Below are 16,588 nucleotides of genomic sequence, written 5' to 3' on the forward strand. Positions count from 1 at the left end.
TCCAATTTCAGATGACTCTGATGATAAATACTTCAATATTTATTAAGGTATTAGTTTTAAGTAATTTTAAATTTACTTTCTAATAGAAAAAGAAGTATCTATCTGTGATCACATAGAAAAAATACAAATTACTTAAGATCCTTTAAATCCCAGTTATTTCACAACCTGAACTGAACTGTATGTGACACTATTAGTATATTACTTATTCACTTATATTTGTAGTTTTCAAAGAGAAAGACAGACTTAGAAATCCTGGGAAAATTTTCAACATGTACATCCTAAAACTTCAATAATAGAAGGCTGTACTTTTTTGGAGAGCTGTTCAAGTAGACAATGACCCCCAAATGTTGTCTTAGCATCTAATTCCTTCTAGGAGCCAGATACTTATAAAGAACCCTGGTCTGGCATAACATTAATGACTGAAATTCGAAACCCTGCATTGCTTGACTGGCTTGCTGAATGGAACTGAACTACTTGCTATATAACATAACACTCAATAATCAAGAGCATTTTGTGATTTGTGCCCAGGGAAAACATCTGAAACTAGTATTTCTTTCAAAGAGCCAAGCAGTTTATGTTGATTCCATGTAAACTAATGACTTCAAAGATGGAAAAAATTCCCATCAAAAAGAATTACTCCAGTCAAGGAAGCTTTCATTTACCTCAAGATCCAGAGAAAAAAAAACAGAAGGCAAGAAAAGGGAGGGGTTGTTTTGTTTTAGAAAGACATGAGTAGCTTCTGTAAAGACACAGAGGGAGAATGACTGTGACAATTCCTACAAGATATTAAGATAATTATCCTGCGATAATTAGGTCACCAAATTTTCCTGGATCCTGTGGCATTCTTTGCTTACAGAGTCCAGAGATTTTCAAGACTGATTTTTCCAGGCAACACCAGGTTGATTAAAAAGTGAAAAAAAAAGCCTCTACGTTCAATTTATCTATTTTCAAAAAGAGACAGTAAAGAAGATAATCTGTGCTCTAAAACTTCCACAGGAAGGGGCTTAGCTAGGCAGGAGAGTTCCCAGGAGTTAAATAAAACCTCTTAAACCAACAGAAAGGATACATTTATTGCAGAGGAACAATGCATTGTGCAGGTCAGAAAGACAACCATTTATGGTGCGAATTAGGAAGTAATGTATAATGATTTACTTGTGTTCCGTGGTTGTTGATGTCCACAACATCACTCCATTCATTTACTGATTCATCAGATGACACCACTTTCAGGAGAATACTGGGCAATAAATCTCCTGTTTTGCAATCTGGATAGTTGGAGATTTGATGGTAAAGTTCATGATGAACTGAACATTCAGCTGGAATCTTTCTACAGAAAACTTCAAACTTGGGTGTATCTGAAATGTTATAAAATATACAAGATCAGAGCCTTCTGAAACCTGTATGAAATCAAAACTCATCTATGCCTGCACAAATAAGAAAGTTTCTGTCTGAAATATTCCTAATAAATAAAAACATTGCTTTTCTATCACTTAGAGTATTATATGTTTGGGTTTTTTCCTTTTCTCTTTCTATTTAATAAAATTTCACAGAAATAATATTCCACTGATCATTACATTAACTTAATCTAACCAGACTTTTGACAATATATTTTGTTATATTTGCAAATCTGAGAGAATAGAAATGTTCCATGGGATTGAATTGATGTCAGCAAAACTCTACTGCCTGTGGATTTCCTACAGCTGGGTCACCCTGACAGCTGGAACCAGGGAGACCCAAAATCCCAGAGACAAATATTTAAGTTCACACTCCTGACCTCACAATTAGCTCCAACAGCTTCCAGAGTCTCTCACTTTGAGGCAGACCTTCATGAGGGCATCAAGTTCTTGCTATAACCAAAACACCCACTGAACTCAATTTTGGACTGGAGATACAGTAAGATATATTATACTACAACACTGCACTGTTTCTAATTATGGCATTGTACCTACCTTTGAAATTCTCTTTTAAAAGCAATGGAATGGAGCACCTATTGTGGATGATGATACGAGGACTAGGATCTTCTGTAAGTGTTAGGTATGTCACGCCAAGATGCTCTTGGTAAGTCAGTGCTATAGCTCTAAAACAAAAGCAGGTATTTTGGATTATGCCTGTTTTGGGTGAAATCTTTGCATATTATTACCCTGAACAATTAAAAACATTCAAAGATTCTTTATCATCAAGTTCCAAGTCCATAGATATTTATCTACATTAGACAAGTACACGTCTCCAACAGAAAAACACATGGAAACAGCCTAAAAAACCTGAGAGAAGAAATTGCTTCATGGAGAGTACTCATGAGTTAAACTGAACATGTGTGTCTACAAGATGAGAGACCTAGCCAGCGGAGATTTATATTAAATTAAAAACATGAGATTGTGGGTCCAAATTTCCAACATAAATCTTAAAAATTTTCCAGAAGAATTTGCATGGATACTTTTCTGGTACACATGAAAGGTATTTGAACAAATCTAACTGACTGCTCCCCTGGAATGATCCACAGTGCTATTACTTTTAAATGTTAATGTTATGGATCCTCACTACATCAATTTCCAAAATGAATTTAGTTCTACTCATTAGCTACATAAAATATCTTCATGCATAAACATACATTCTTTTTTTTTTCTCTTGAGCAAATTTATCGGCTATTACTAAAAACCCTTAACCTCATGGTGATTTTAAAAAATCCAAAGTCTGAAAATCTGATTAGGAATATGGGATTCTCTTGTGGCAGAATGATAACGAATCCTTCCCTTATTGTTTCCAATAATTTTTTTAAAATCTGAAGTCTATGTGAGTATCTTTAGTATCCAAAATGACACCTCTTGGGCTCTGCAGAGGAACTGTGTGAGGGTTTGAATAATATCACTATTCAATATAGTGATAATATTATATTCAATATAATAATATACTGAACATATATTATATTCAATATTATTATATTCAATATAATATTATCACTATATTGAATAGTGTTATTATATTATATAATAATAATATAATATTCAATATAATATTATATTCAATATAATAATATATTGAATAATAAGCACTTCAGGGAAGAGAAAGATCACAGCTCTGGTAATATATACTGATGTAGCTTCTCTAATTTCAGCAGATTGTTTCTTGCTTGTACCAGTATAAGCATGAATGGATTCAGATATCAGGTTTAAGAAATTAAGCTGCTCATCTGATAAGTCACTGGATTGCTATTTTTAACTAGCTGGTTCTGTAAGTTTGTAATTAAGAATTAGAATTTACAACTGCACAGTTCAAGTTTTAAAACTTGAAATTTTTCCTTGCTGTAATCTCAAAATAGTTTCATCCCTTTTGTCTTTTCTTCTTTATCTTCTTATTATGCTTACAAAAAACTTATGTCTACCTTTTATAAACAAAATCTAAATTTTTGTATTGTATTATTACACACTGTCCTTGAACTCTTAAACTGTTGTTCACAAATTAAAAAAACACCCTAATCCCCCAATATAAGCTTTTCATGCTCTTATTTGTGTGCACAGAAAAAAATAGCAGGCCATATATTCTAAAAAGTGTACAACTTGTACATGGTCATATCACTAAACCAATTACAACAAAGGCATCAAAACCATCAGAAGATAACAATTTTTAAATTAAAGTAAGACTTGCCTTCATATATGGGGGGCATGTGTTACTTTGACTTTTGCATTACTCTCTTATGGTTTCTGACTAGCTGAGGCCTGACAGCAGCAAGCCAAGCTGGCTGTTGGAGAGCGCCCAGTACCTGGTGCAGAATCCGCCTTGGGTGCGCGCGCCCGTGGGCACGGCCACGCTCTGCCTCGCCAGCTCCGCGCTCACCACGGCCGGGAGGCTCCACAGCTGCCGGCTGCCGGGGCTGCCCAGGGCCAGCGCCAGGCGCCTGTCCCCGTCCCCCAGGGCCGCCCCCGCGGCTCCCGGCTCCCACAGCAGGTCCCAGCAGGGCACAGCGCTCAGCCCCTCGCCACAGCCCGTCCCGGCCGGGCCGACGCTGAACACCGTACTGTCGGGGCAGTGGAAGTCCTGGAAATGAAAAAGGGGGTGGTAGCACGGCACGCTGACTCCTAAAAGGAGGTTTACTCATGTTGATTTTGCACAGAACACTCTCAAGTAGCCAATGACCACAACTAACTAATGGTTGCACTAAGTGTGCTGCCTGAAAGGCTACTTGGCCAAATTCTGTCTTCAGGGATAGGTTTGTAGCACAGCTATCTGGGGTCTTGAGCAACCAGCTCTAGTGGAAGATGTCTCTGCCCCTGCTGAGGGGTTTGGAACTAGATGATCTTTAAGGCCCTTTTAACCCAAGCCCTTCTCTGATTCTCCAATTCTGTGATCTACAGTCGGCTCTCAGTAGCACAACATAGCTCTACCAAAATCAAGTTACATTCCTGTAACACAATTGTGTGAACAAAATCCATTCAAAATGGGTTACAAAAATAAGAATGGATTTTAGCCTCAGCATTCTCCCAATTCCCTATATTTAGACTGTCACAAAATGTGTGATGCACAACAGTAGATACTGATGTGAAGAAAACTAAAGCAGAAGGAAAACAATACAGAAACAAGAGCTTTAAAAATTTGTTCATCTGCCAGCTCTTCTATTAAGTTGGACCCTAAGAATTCTTTCCACATACTTTACTATAAATGTAATCTCCAAAAAATATGTATAAATGGTTGATTAAAAAATATTGACCATGCACACATTTTAGTTCCTGCAAGCTAGTCCTTAAATATTCTGTGAGATTATTAGAAAACTGATATTCACAATTTGATGCAGGCTATGAAATACATAAACTTTGGGCACATCTCTAGTTCTGCAGCTTTGCTCAGATAACTGGAATCTTCCCAAAAGGATAACAAAAAGTTTTCAGCCTGCCAGGCCAATATACCTCTTTTATACACAAACTCAGTAAAAATTCTGAGAACATTTTCAACAGCTACTAGGGATTACATTGCCTATTTTACTGAAATGGCCATTAGTGCCCGAACAGATGGAGAACAGGCAGAACTAATTCTGCAATGTGCAAGAATTTGCTGCTTGCACAGATTTCTGAGCACAGTTAATTACTGGAGTTGAATTTACCCAGGATTCAGTATTCTAAGTGATATAAATTACTTTATGATTATTATGTCTAAAGATTTCCAGGTTCCAACCTCTGCTATATACAGCTCATCTAAATACAGCTACTGATATAAACAACCATTTTCCACAGATGACAAACAAAAACAGTATCTACAGTGCTTTACCTCTTCTCCTGAGTGGGATTTGGAAATAAAAAGCTGTGGCCTATAATAGATTTGATATGATGTATCATTGATTATTGTTGTCTTATCTTCTATCTGTAGAATTTGTATACCTTGTCGAACCATGGAAGAAATGCAGAATTCGCACAACTGTAAGATAATGAAATTGTGATGAAATGAAAATTGTGATGAAGTCACACAGAAATACAAAAGGTAGTGAAATGTAGCAATAGAAGTGCTGCTCTCTTTCTAATCAAAGAAATCCTCTCTATATTCATGCACTTTGTAACTGGAGCCACATCACGTACTTTTGAAGTTGCATCTGTCAATGTTATCCAAACAAGATTGAAAATTCATTAATTCTTTTTCCAGGAGATATTGTATTATCTTTATGGGTTGCACAGTATGTTTTTGGCAATCTAATTCTTTAAATTATATTTCATACATTGTTTATTCTCTCTTTATGTCGGACATATATTAACATAATTAGGGAGAAGCTTTCACACTGCATACATTTGATACTACATGACTTTGTTTTTACATGATAAAGTTACAAATCATCATAATTTTCTTCTAACCTTTTGATGACCTGGAAAAGCACCAAGTTTAATTTCAGCTTCAACAAAACCTTCTTCATCCAATGTTACTACTTCCTCATTATCAGCATTCTTCCATTTTGGGGAGGTCACATTATGAACCAGTTTAATTGCCACTGATTTGTGCACAGTATTAGTGTTTGCCCAGTATATTCCAACCTGAAAAGCTTCCTGCAAGTGAAAAAAGGACTGATCGTCAGTGGTTCACAATTTGATACATTTCTACTACACTTCTAAATGGACTTTCCAGTAGGCAGTGAATACAATCTCCTGCCTTTCTCCCTCTGATTCTTTCTATGTGGTACAAGGATAGATGAAACCACAAGGTGGATAAGGAACTGATCCTCACAGGGAATCAAGGCTGTGGTCTACACTGAGATGTGTTACTAGGAAGACCTTTTGTTTATTAACAGACGTACATGGAAGGGAGAAAGATGACAGAATAAACAGGAACTATCAGATTACTCAAATGGAATTAACAAGCAGCTGTGTCAAATCACCTTAAATATTTCAAAATTAAAGAATGTCAGAGTTATAATTAAAAAAAAAAGTGCATGGCCAAGACACGTGGGAAGATCTGTTACACTGAATTAAGGAAGGCAAGCAAAAAAAAAAAAATCTTCCTCTATTGTAATTCATTCTGTGTCATTATCAACTTTTCTTGGTAACATTAAAAGATATGAAATATTATTACACAAAGTGCCCTCAAACCAAATATGCCTTTCAGGCTGTCAATTTTGCTACTGTGGTCAACTATTTTTCAAGTGACACATTGACACAAAGTCTTTACTTGGCCTTTATAGCAGCCTTCTTGGGCTGCTACCTTACAGCCATGCTGCAGATTCTTTGGCTGAACTGAGAGGAGGGGAAAGGCTGCTCATGGAACGAAGGCCTTCTTCCTACAGTGTCTTGTGGACAATTTTTAACGATGCATCTTTAGGATGTTTTTCAAACATTGCTACCAAGTACGTTGTGCTACCCACTAGGTGACTCAATCAGTGGGGTGAATTTCCATTGTTATTGCTAGTCTTTATAATATGACTAAAAGACAGACACAGTAACCGGAAAGTGGGAATCATCTGGAGTAATAACAATTCTTCAGAATCAGTGTGCTTAGCAGACCTGTGCCTGCTAAGGTGAATGGCATAGTTACCTTGAAGTTGGGAGGTATAATTACTTTCCCACTAGGTACTTGAAGAAGAATCTTCTCTCCTTCAAACAGCCAGAGGTCCCACTTGGACTGATTGATAAGCAAAGCCCAGGGCAGGAGTTCAATCAGCAGAGTTCTCACACAGGGTTTCCACACTGACAGCTTTACCCGCATTGGACTATCCCACTGGGAGAGCTGTTCATTGCTGTCAAGAACAAATAAGCAAAAACTTAAAGGAATAATGAATTCAAGATTACAAATGCTAAGATGTCTTCTTCAGAAATTTGCAAGGCTTTTCTGGTTGTGAGGTAGAAAAACTTCTCTTCTTACCTAATCACTCTGAGGTGCTGTCAGAAAGGTCTATATAGGTGTAGGCTATAAAGACATATTTTTAACTCCACAAGTTCAGCCTGAATTTAGTCAATTAATAAATGCCTTAACAAAGTTACCACTGTCATTCAGCACTAAACCTGTGACTTTTGTAGTCATCAAATCACATTTCCTTTTTGATTCCCCAACAACTACTTGTACAGCAACTCTCTGTTTCTCTACTGAAATAAACAGCAGCTGAATAAACAACAGCCTCTAGAGATGGAGTAAAGAAAGTGTATTCACAAAAAAATGGTTCCATTTTTAAAAAATCCATACTGATGCAATCTTCTCAGTGTAAACAAGGGCAGCCCTGAGGCTGACCTATTTTTTTTCCCCAACTGCCACAGATTCTGCAGTTTACATGCAGGAATTATGTAACTACTGAAAATGTATTCGATGTTCATCACATATAGTCTTCTAGAATGTGGTTTCAGTTTATCTGGAAAGGCAATGCAACAGTCATCACATATAGTCTTCTAGAATGTGGTTTCCGTTTATCTGGAAAGGCAATGCAACAGTCATGAAGAAGGTTTAGCAAAGAATTACCTGTCTGAATCCTTCCTGTTATAAGGCCATGCAGGCTGGGGAGGACTAGCAATGCCATAGAACTCAGAGAGCACTTGGCTGACGCTGCCACCCGGATTGGATTTACTTGCTATCTGTTTAATCAGAGTGGTTGAGATAGGGACTGCACACTCGGATGGATCATCTTCTTCCCTGTTATTGAAAACAAACTCAGTCACCTGCACAACAAGATCAAGCATAAGCATCAACATTTTCTCTAATGAGGCTTCCAAAGTGTACTCTGCAGCAAAAACGCTCTCATGGATGAATCAAGTTACGATGTCCAACAAGTTATTGAGAATTTACTGACATGCATGGATTTGTTATCACACTGTAGTGACCCTAAAAACTCTTCAGTATTCTCAAAAGACCATTTCAAGATAATTCAAAAATTTATTTTTTAAAACATAAGAATACGGACTGCTTAATTAAACAAATGCCAGTGTGCTTAGGATCGTTACACCAAATTTAATATTTCCTCCAATACAATTTCAGCTACATATGCTTATTCAGTCATATCCCCTCTGGGCATGGCACACTTTCAGAAAAAAATGCAAAAGAAGTTTAAGTGTAAGTTATTCTTTCTTTTCCATAAAAATGAACCATTTTCAAGGAACATGAGGATTTTACCTGGCTTGAAAAGTCAGGTGGTGTGTAAGATCAGGTTCTATATTTTGCAGTGCTTTCTCTTGTCCTTTCCCTGGAACCACTTGTGTTTCATTCAGTCCCAGGCTTCTTTTCTCTATATGTAAGATAATAGGGTCTGGAAGATGGCTCCTTACAATGAAAAGAGGGCTGAAAACAATCTACAAAAAGAAAAAAATACACCAATTTAAAGCAATTTTATTTCAGTATTACAACGCTGAAACAAACTATTGATAAATGTTTACAGTGGGTCATTCTGACCTTAATGTATTATATGACACATAAGACTTGAACATTTAGATTTCAGAAACATTAAATGTACTTACTAATCGCTGTTGCACGTGTGAACTGGGCTCTAAAGTCAAAACTGTGCACCACACATATGTAATTGAACTCTTTGAAGATGGTACCTGTTTGTAGAAAGACCAGCATTACACCATCATTATTCAGGATATCATTCACTATTTCATTACATGAAACAGAAGTCTAAATGTGCAGTGCTCTGTTCTCTCAGCCATTTTTAATGCTCTACTCCACATACCCATTTCTCGTCATACCTGAATGACAGTGCTGTGTTCTGTGTGTTTAGAACTTAGACATACATCCTGGGACCAGTCTTCATCTCCTGTAGATTTCACGCTCAACTCAGTGAGCTCATTGTTTTCTAGGATATATGAAGGCAATTTCTGCTTGGCTGCAAGGCAGTTGATGTGTTCTTTAACAACAGCCTGTCCATCTTGACTAATGTAATGCTGAACCACTTTCAGTTCAATACTTTCAGAAAGGTAACTACAGACTGTCTGTCTTCCACAGATTAGGATCTAAAACACACAAGAAATACAGCTCTTATGTAAACAATTGTGAGAAAAACCCACTTAAATTGAATTAGAGAGTGAAAACCTGTAGAAGAATAATCTCCCTGCTTTAGGTTTCCTCAAGCACTGCTGAAGGCAGTGACTGGTAAAACATTATTTTTATTGGCCAAATGTATGTCCAATTTCATAGAAATCTAGGCATTAAAATGCTTGAAATATCGCAAAGGCAGTATCCATGCTTGAAAGAAACATGTATCCACTTTCCTTCCCACTGAACTCAGCAGTATGGTCCATGGCTGACAGTTCTGGTTTGGATTTTAAGAACTCTGTGATGGTCTCTGAATGTTGAGACATTTCTCAGCAGCCACAAGGATGTACTTCAGAAAGGTTTCTAGGGATACCTCACATTCCCATCACAAGCCAATGATCCAGATCTTTCACAGTATGTCTGCCATTTTAAAGCTCAGAATTTCATTAAATTATTGTAACTGTTTCAGCATTTAAGTGCACACACCTAGAAAATGACCAGATTAGACTCGGCGTTGTTGCTGTCCATCATGCATGAATTGTTTACTGTAGAGATGTAGCTGAATTTTTCCAAGCTATACCAGGGAACACCATTCCACGTGTATCCCCCTGTACAACCATCATAATTCCTTTTTTCATGAACGGGGGCATACAACACAGCTACAGCCCACCATGTGAAATCTCAGCAGGGCTGTCAGTGACACCAGGCACTGCACCTGTCTGGTCAGCTGTACTGTAGTTGTGCAGTACAGCTCTGCCACATCCATGAGCTGAGCATGTTCTGTGCACCACACGCTCTGGCTTCTGCCAATGCAGGCAGAACGGCTGCAGTGTTATTACACATCTCTTTACAAAGATAGTAAAGTTATTGCACAGCAGCTGATTTTCAAATGTTAATTTGGTAATTCTTTTACTTTAAAAAAGATGTAAGCCTAAATTACTACCCAGAATACATTAAGAAGAGTTTCTTAAAAAAATTAAGAGAAAAATCTGTTTCTCAAGAACTTAAAACATGTAAGAGATTATGTAACTTAACACTGTCAGAATTATGAACCACGCAAAGGGATGTTTACTGGAGCATATAAAATACATGTTGGTAACTGAGCTTTTAAATGCTAAGATCGACACCAAAGTGAATAAAGATTGTAAAAATTCCCCCAAATAGCCCCAAAAGACTGCTATATTTGTTTTTTGCAGATCCCAGTAGGAGAGAATAAATAACAAAGTGACTAATTCATGAAGAGGCAACAGTTTAAATTACTCATGTTATTTTTTCTAACTGGATCAAATCCTTACTTGCTTCTGCACTCCACTGAGCTGCTGAACCTTGATAATAAGTGATGCTGTCCGGCCCTTGTACTGGATGGTGCGAATGAAGGTCCCTATATTGTCCACACTGAATGGCTCAGACCACCGCCAGTTTCCCCAGCCTTCAATACAGATGTGCAACAGCTGGAAAGAAAGAAATTACTACTTCAATACATAACCGGGAAAAAAAGTGCCTTGCAGTAGGATATAAATTCCCATGACAGAGAAATATTCTTGGTTTGAAATCTCAGCAATGCTAAGCACACCAGTTGTCTGAATGATCCATTCAGTCTGTAATTCCGTGATTTCAGACACAATCAGAAGAAGCAACAACACCATAAAATGGCTCTGAATCATGCACTTCTATAAATTACCTGCTTTAGCAGTATGTTTAACATATAGGCACACAACTGTTCACAAAAAAAAGGGCAAGTAGACTAGAGAGCATAAAACAGGAAATAAGAGATTTTCTTCACTGCCTTTGAAATTGTTCTAGAAACCCATTCTATTACCAGCAAGGTGATATGAATGCAGCTCCATACCAGATTTTTTGCCTTCAGAATAAAACAGAAAATTACGAACACCCTTCTCTTCGAAAATAAAGAAGGACTTGTATAGCTTGCATATATGTGTCTGTTAAATGCAGAATGTGGTATATTGCTGAGAGATGGGAAACATTTCATTTCTTACACAAATGTGGTGGTAAGTTCAAGCTTGACTTCATGAGAAGAAATTTAACTGCATAATTATACTCCCTATGTGATTCATTCCGGAAAAGGAGTGGCTTTTTTCCAGTTTAACTTAAATCACTTCCAGAGCAATACGGTCTTTCATCATTTGAAGAGCCTTTCATCCATTTACCCACCATACGCACTTACCTCTGTCCCATGGAGATTCTTTAAGCCAGAGTAGTGAAAATTGGTACTGTTCCATGTAGGTCAATGAAGTTACATAAATTTACACCAGCTGAAGATCTGGCTCTTTAGCTCTGTATAGATCTTTTGTGGCTGTGCAAACTTAAGGATGTGAGTTATATATAAGGGATCAAAGCAATAAGCATTCTGGGTAAAATTTATTCTTTGCAGAGGGCCAGCACAGAGCCTAAGCATCACTTAAGTTCTTTAAAACAGTCATACGAAGGCCTTGTGGGAGTTCTCTCTTGAGGGTTGAATTTCACTCTGATTTTGGACATCTGTCATTAATTAATTTAAGTAATTGAGAACAGGATCAGGCCCAAAGATTGATTATTTACACTAGCAAAAACTGAAATTTGTAAATACTGAGTTCTTCCATGATTTGTTTCCAGAAAGGGATAGCATTCACCATGGGTCTGGTCAGTTGGACTTAGTGAAGGGCTGGACGTTGGGGTTTCCTTCATTGTTTTAAGAAACAACCACAGCAATAACTTTCAAAGATATTACAACTCAGTAGCCTGTTTGCAATTTGTGGTATCCTCAGCACAAGTTACACACAGAACAATAACATCCATTCAGTGGGTGGCTTTTGAATTTGCAAGAGTGATGACTGCTGCATTCAGATTCAAATGAGTTTTATGCTGGAAGCACAAAGGCTGATACGTGCCCGTGTGTGCAAGGACAGGCATCTGGATGTGCCCACGTGTGGGCACAGCTTATTTTTAAGGTTATGTTGAGGGAGGCTGTACACTAGGACAGCCAAACTCATAAACAAACATGTCACTTAGATTCTGAAGCATTAGTTAAAGAAAAGGAAAAAGAAAACAACAACAAAAAAAAATCCAATTGCAGTGGCTGGAATCTGTTCAGTTTCTCACAGAGGCAGCTGGGAATAAATCTCATCACATATGAAAATTAGGAGAAAAATGAAAACTGTTTACTTTGGAGAGAATGGTAGCTGGAAATGACAGCCAAATAATGAGAAAAGGTACTTAAGTGGTCAGCCTCAGCTACAGGCCCACAAAATACTGTGTGCTCCAAAACAGACGTCATGTAAATGCCATAATTGACAATTAGTAATTACATGTAGCTACAACACTAGGATGTCTCCCACCCTGTATAAACAGCTTTGCTCACCAGTTGAATGTTCCCAAGGAACATGCTGTCAGCTTTCCCTGAGCAGTCATTAGCTCCCAAATGCTGCCTTACTAATTTTCTTTGTAATGATTAGTCTGCATTTATATTCAAGATTCAGAAAGAAAAATAAAGAAGAGCTATTGGCATTTTCTTATTTAACAAAAATACAATTTGCATACTGGTAAAAGTGAAGGATGCGGCCTTCATAATTTACTTTAAAGATATCTAATATATTTGTATTAATGACCTAACAGTATAAGAATTGGGTGCTGTGTAACTTTACTTTTGAGCCAAGAAACTGCATTCCATGAAAACAAAGAAAGGATCTCTGAATGATTATTTAATTGTGAGATTTCTTGAAAAGATGTCTAGAAATAATGACAGTGATTTTAGAGAACTAAGTAATCAGACATAAGCATCATTTTAGCAGAAAACAGATTTACAGACTCACTCAATTTTCTAAATTGGAAGGGACTTACAAGGATCATCAAGTCTAGCTCTTAAATGAATGGCCCATACAGGGATTGAACCAGAACCTTGGTTTTATTTGCACCTCACTGTGACCAAACAGGTATCAAAGTGACCTGATACTAAAGATTTGCAATAATTGTCATTAACTCTTTCATTGATCAAGCTTTACGCTAATTCTAAGAATTTATTAGACACTCTGTTCAAAAAAGTTCAATGAATATAGCTAGGTATGGGACATATATTAGGAGAAAAGAGAATTAATTGCATTAAGGTACAAAAAAAGAGACTTCAAAGCATTCTAAGAAATACAATCCATTGATAAGTGAAAATTTGTAGCTTAGAGAGAATTTAAACATACTATCTATTGTATATGTGAAGATAGGCACTCATTTGTGTAAATATTTGATTTCTGCTTTTTCTGTCAGGGAAATATACCAGCAGATAACCCAGAGAGTTTTGTTTTGACTAGACTTGGATTTGTAATTCTTAGCCATTATGGATTTCTGTTTTGAGAGGAACAGAAATTACTTCAAGGAAGGCAGACTAAGATGAAACTGCTTTTACTGGAGCAAATGGCTAGAAAAGCACTATCTTTAAAATAATGTCTTTATCATGCCTCTTCACAGAATGTTTCTATGTGCTCCTCAAAATTTACTTAGGTTTTCAGCTAGATGTGTGAGTGAAGGCTACGATCTGAGTAAATAAAGCTGTGTGTCATACGACAAAGCATGAGGAATAAAATGGGGGACTAAAAGTGAGACTAAGAATTCAGCCTGTCCAGAAAAGGCATCAATTTCCAGCTGTATAAGTAATTCAAAGCTTGAGCCTTCAAAATGCTTAGTAATGCAAATTTGATTTCTACTTTGCTTGTAGATTCACCAGATTTAGCTTGGTTTCACCAAGGTTCTTTAGACTATATTTGTCTTCTAAGTGAAACTAGGAGAAGTTTTTTTTTGGGGAACAAGGGTAATTGCTATGAATTCCGAGAGTTTGGGAAGAATTGGGTGAGGACCTGGTAAATGGTGTGGGAGCAGTTGTTATTTTACAAGATAGAAGATAGTAAAATAAAAGCTGTGATAATGCAGCAGCACAGAGGAAATGTAGCTCTGGAGATGGGAGCTGAATTCTAAGACTTGAAGCTAAAGAAATTTCTAATTGAAAAATTAAAGGAGAAGCTTGATTAGTATTTTTTACTGTGTTTTCACAATACAAGGTGGCTCTTTATTAGGATTAAGATTTACAATAATAAAACCAACTAGTATTTGGAAAAAATAGTGAATGAAATATTTATTCTGCATACTATCAGCTGCAGTGGCCACAAAAACAGCTTGAATTTCACTTTGGCTTCATTTTCTCAAGTGACCTGGGAGATCTGGCCATTTCTATGCCATTGGCCTTTGTAGGACAGAAAGCCAGTACAGAGCATGGAAAAAGGCAACTTCCATCACCCTCATGCTGGCTAGTAGAAAAAAGGTCACACTTGGCAGATAAACTCTGACCCTGGAGGGTCCTGGAGATGTTGTGAACCTCAACATTACCTGCAAAGCAGACCTGAACTTCACAGGTACAAACCCACCCTACACACTGCAGAAAAGTGTTTTGGTTAAGGAACAGTAACCAAAATATAAATGTTCATGGATAATATTAATCCTTATCTGCCCCAGATATTGTCTAGAAATTCAATTACATGTAATACAGTATGAGCATTGATTTAGAATGCAGGAACCCCAAAAAAAGCAATAGCGCTCTTCTCACTGTGTGAACAGTATAAAATAACATGATGTTGTTCGCTAATGACCTGGGGAGGATTATGTAAAGTACAAGAGATTGTTCAGAGAACTTGTAACCTTCCTAAACAGTAAAAAGGGAAAATCTCCCAATAACAACTGATATATAAATTACAGTTTCTAAGGCTTGAACCCAGACTACTGCATGTAATATTTCACATCATATAACCCAATATCTAAAAGAACAGCAACTTGGAAGTAAATAACCATGAAGTGTGATCCTGCTGCAACATGCATCAAAATTCGGTTTCAGTCTTTTTTTTGGTAGAACAAGGAGGAAGTTCTCATATAGCAAACTTGCTGTTTGTAAAACTACAGTAGCCTTTAAAAAGTATGTTCATAAAATTTAGAATTTGTGTTCACAGACACACTATTTAAAATAAGAAAAATTTTAAATATGTTCCAATGAAGGTACTAATAATGTACTAACCAGTACTAATATCTTCTCAAGACTTTGTAACTGTATGATCAAAAAAGTGATAGATATATTTTCCCTGAAATTCTATAAAGTAGCAATAAAATGACACAATTTCAGGCATATGTACTTACTTTGATAAGAAATAAATATATTTTATTAATACCCACATTCTCATTGAAGTCACTGCCCAATTCAACATAGCAACTGATTTTTTTATCTATTGTATCTGCTGCTTCAAGTTAAAGATGATGAAAAGTGAAAATGTGTAACTGTTACTGTAACCCTGGAGGGAGAATACAGAAAGGTTTGAGAACTGCTACTTTCTTAAAACTTCTACTCTGCAACATTATGTTTTGCATAGAAAGCACACCAGTGAACTTAAATCCATCACTCTGGGCTTCCTCAGAGGACTCTGCTGAAATTTGCGTGTGGGGAAAACAACTAGTAATAACTAGCACATTATAGACAATTTCTGCTGTCTGTTCATAAGCAAACAATCTCTGCAGAATGCCTTCAGGGGACTCTCACATGGATATCTGGTTTTTACATTTGCTGTGATCCCTAGTGGGACCCTCCAATTGCCTACTGTCTTGCAAGACAGAATTCCTTAACTCTGAGTAAATCGCTAGGAAGATCTGATCTCTTCTAACTTCAGAGTTTCACCCTATGTATCATATGCTCCAGTTCATCTAAAAAACACAGCTGTCTTGGAGACAAACATGACTTTTGATGTAACTGGGGCCCATCCCACAAAACAATGCGAAGATCAAGATAAGGAGTGCAGACTTGATCCAATAATAATGTAGGAGCCAGTGTTGTCCGTAGAGCACAGGAATGATGTATCTTCTCTTCCCTTTTAATGATATCTAACAGACCTCTAACTTTCATTAAAATCTGCAGAAGGAACTCACAAAATCTGGCAGCTTTAGATAGAAATGCTTAAAGCCTCAAATACCATCAGTTTTGGACCTACCCCAACTCTGAAAGGGACTATACAATTGGGGGTGTCTTATCCCTCAGGGGGGCCAAAACCTCGTGAAATTGGAGGAAAATGTGGGGGGGATGGAGTGGTGTAGAAGAGCAAGCATCGGATCTCAGACTTATTTCTGAAATCTTAGCCAAAGTAGCGAGACT

The 16,588-nt window shown here is 37.1% G+C and overlaps 1 protein-coding gene across 5 annotated transcripts in view; it reads right to left on the reverse strand.

Annotated features, from left to right (window-relative positions):
* Positions 1–16,588, reverse strand: part of VPS13B (vacuolar protein sorting 13 homolog B) — a 433,030-nt gene that overhangs the window by 26,717 nt on the left and 389,725 nt on the right. For all 5 annotated transcript variants that reach the window (XM_064706432.1, XM_064706433.1, XM_064706436.1 and 2 more), the window contains exons 44-54: positions 10,716–10,871; positions 9,135–9,398; positions 8,904–8,987; positions 8,563–8,738; positions 7,915–8,085; positions 7,000–7,201; positions 5,829–6,017; positions 5,254–5,400; positions 3,755–4,029; positions 1,947–2,074; positions 1,153–1,352 (exon numbers count right to left, since the gene is read on the reverse strand). In XM_064706432.1, the coding sequence (XP_064562502.1) occupies positions 1,153–1,352; positions 1,947–2,074; positions 3,755–4,029; positions 5,254–5,400; positions 5,829–6,017; positions 7,000–7,201; positions 7,915–8,085; positions 8,563–8,738; positions 8,904–8,987; positions 9,135–9,398; positions 10,716–10,871 (1,992 nt within the window). The remainder of the gene's footprint in view (positions 1–1,152; positions 1,353–1,946; positions 2,075–3,754; positions 4,030–5,253; positions 5,401–5,828; positions 6,018–6,999; positions 7,202–7,914; positions 8,086–8,562; positions 8,739–8,903; positions 8,988–9,134; positions 9,399–10,715; positions 10,872–16,588) is intronic.

The sequence above is a fragment of the Zonotrichia leucophrys genome, chromosome 2 (genome assembly GCF_028769735.1).
Source record: "Zonotrichia leucophrys gambelii isolate GWCS_2022_RI chromosome 2, RI_Zleu_2.0, whole genome shotgun sequence".
Classification (NCBI taxonomy): domain Eukaryota; kingdom Metazoa; phylum Chordata; class Aves; order Passeriformes; family Passerellidae; genus Zonotrichia; species Zonotrichia leucophrys.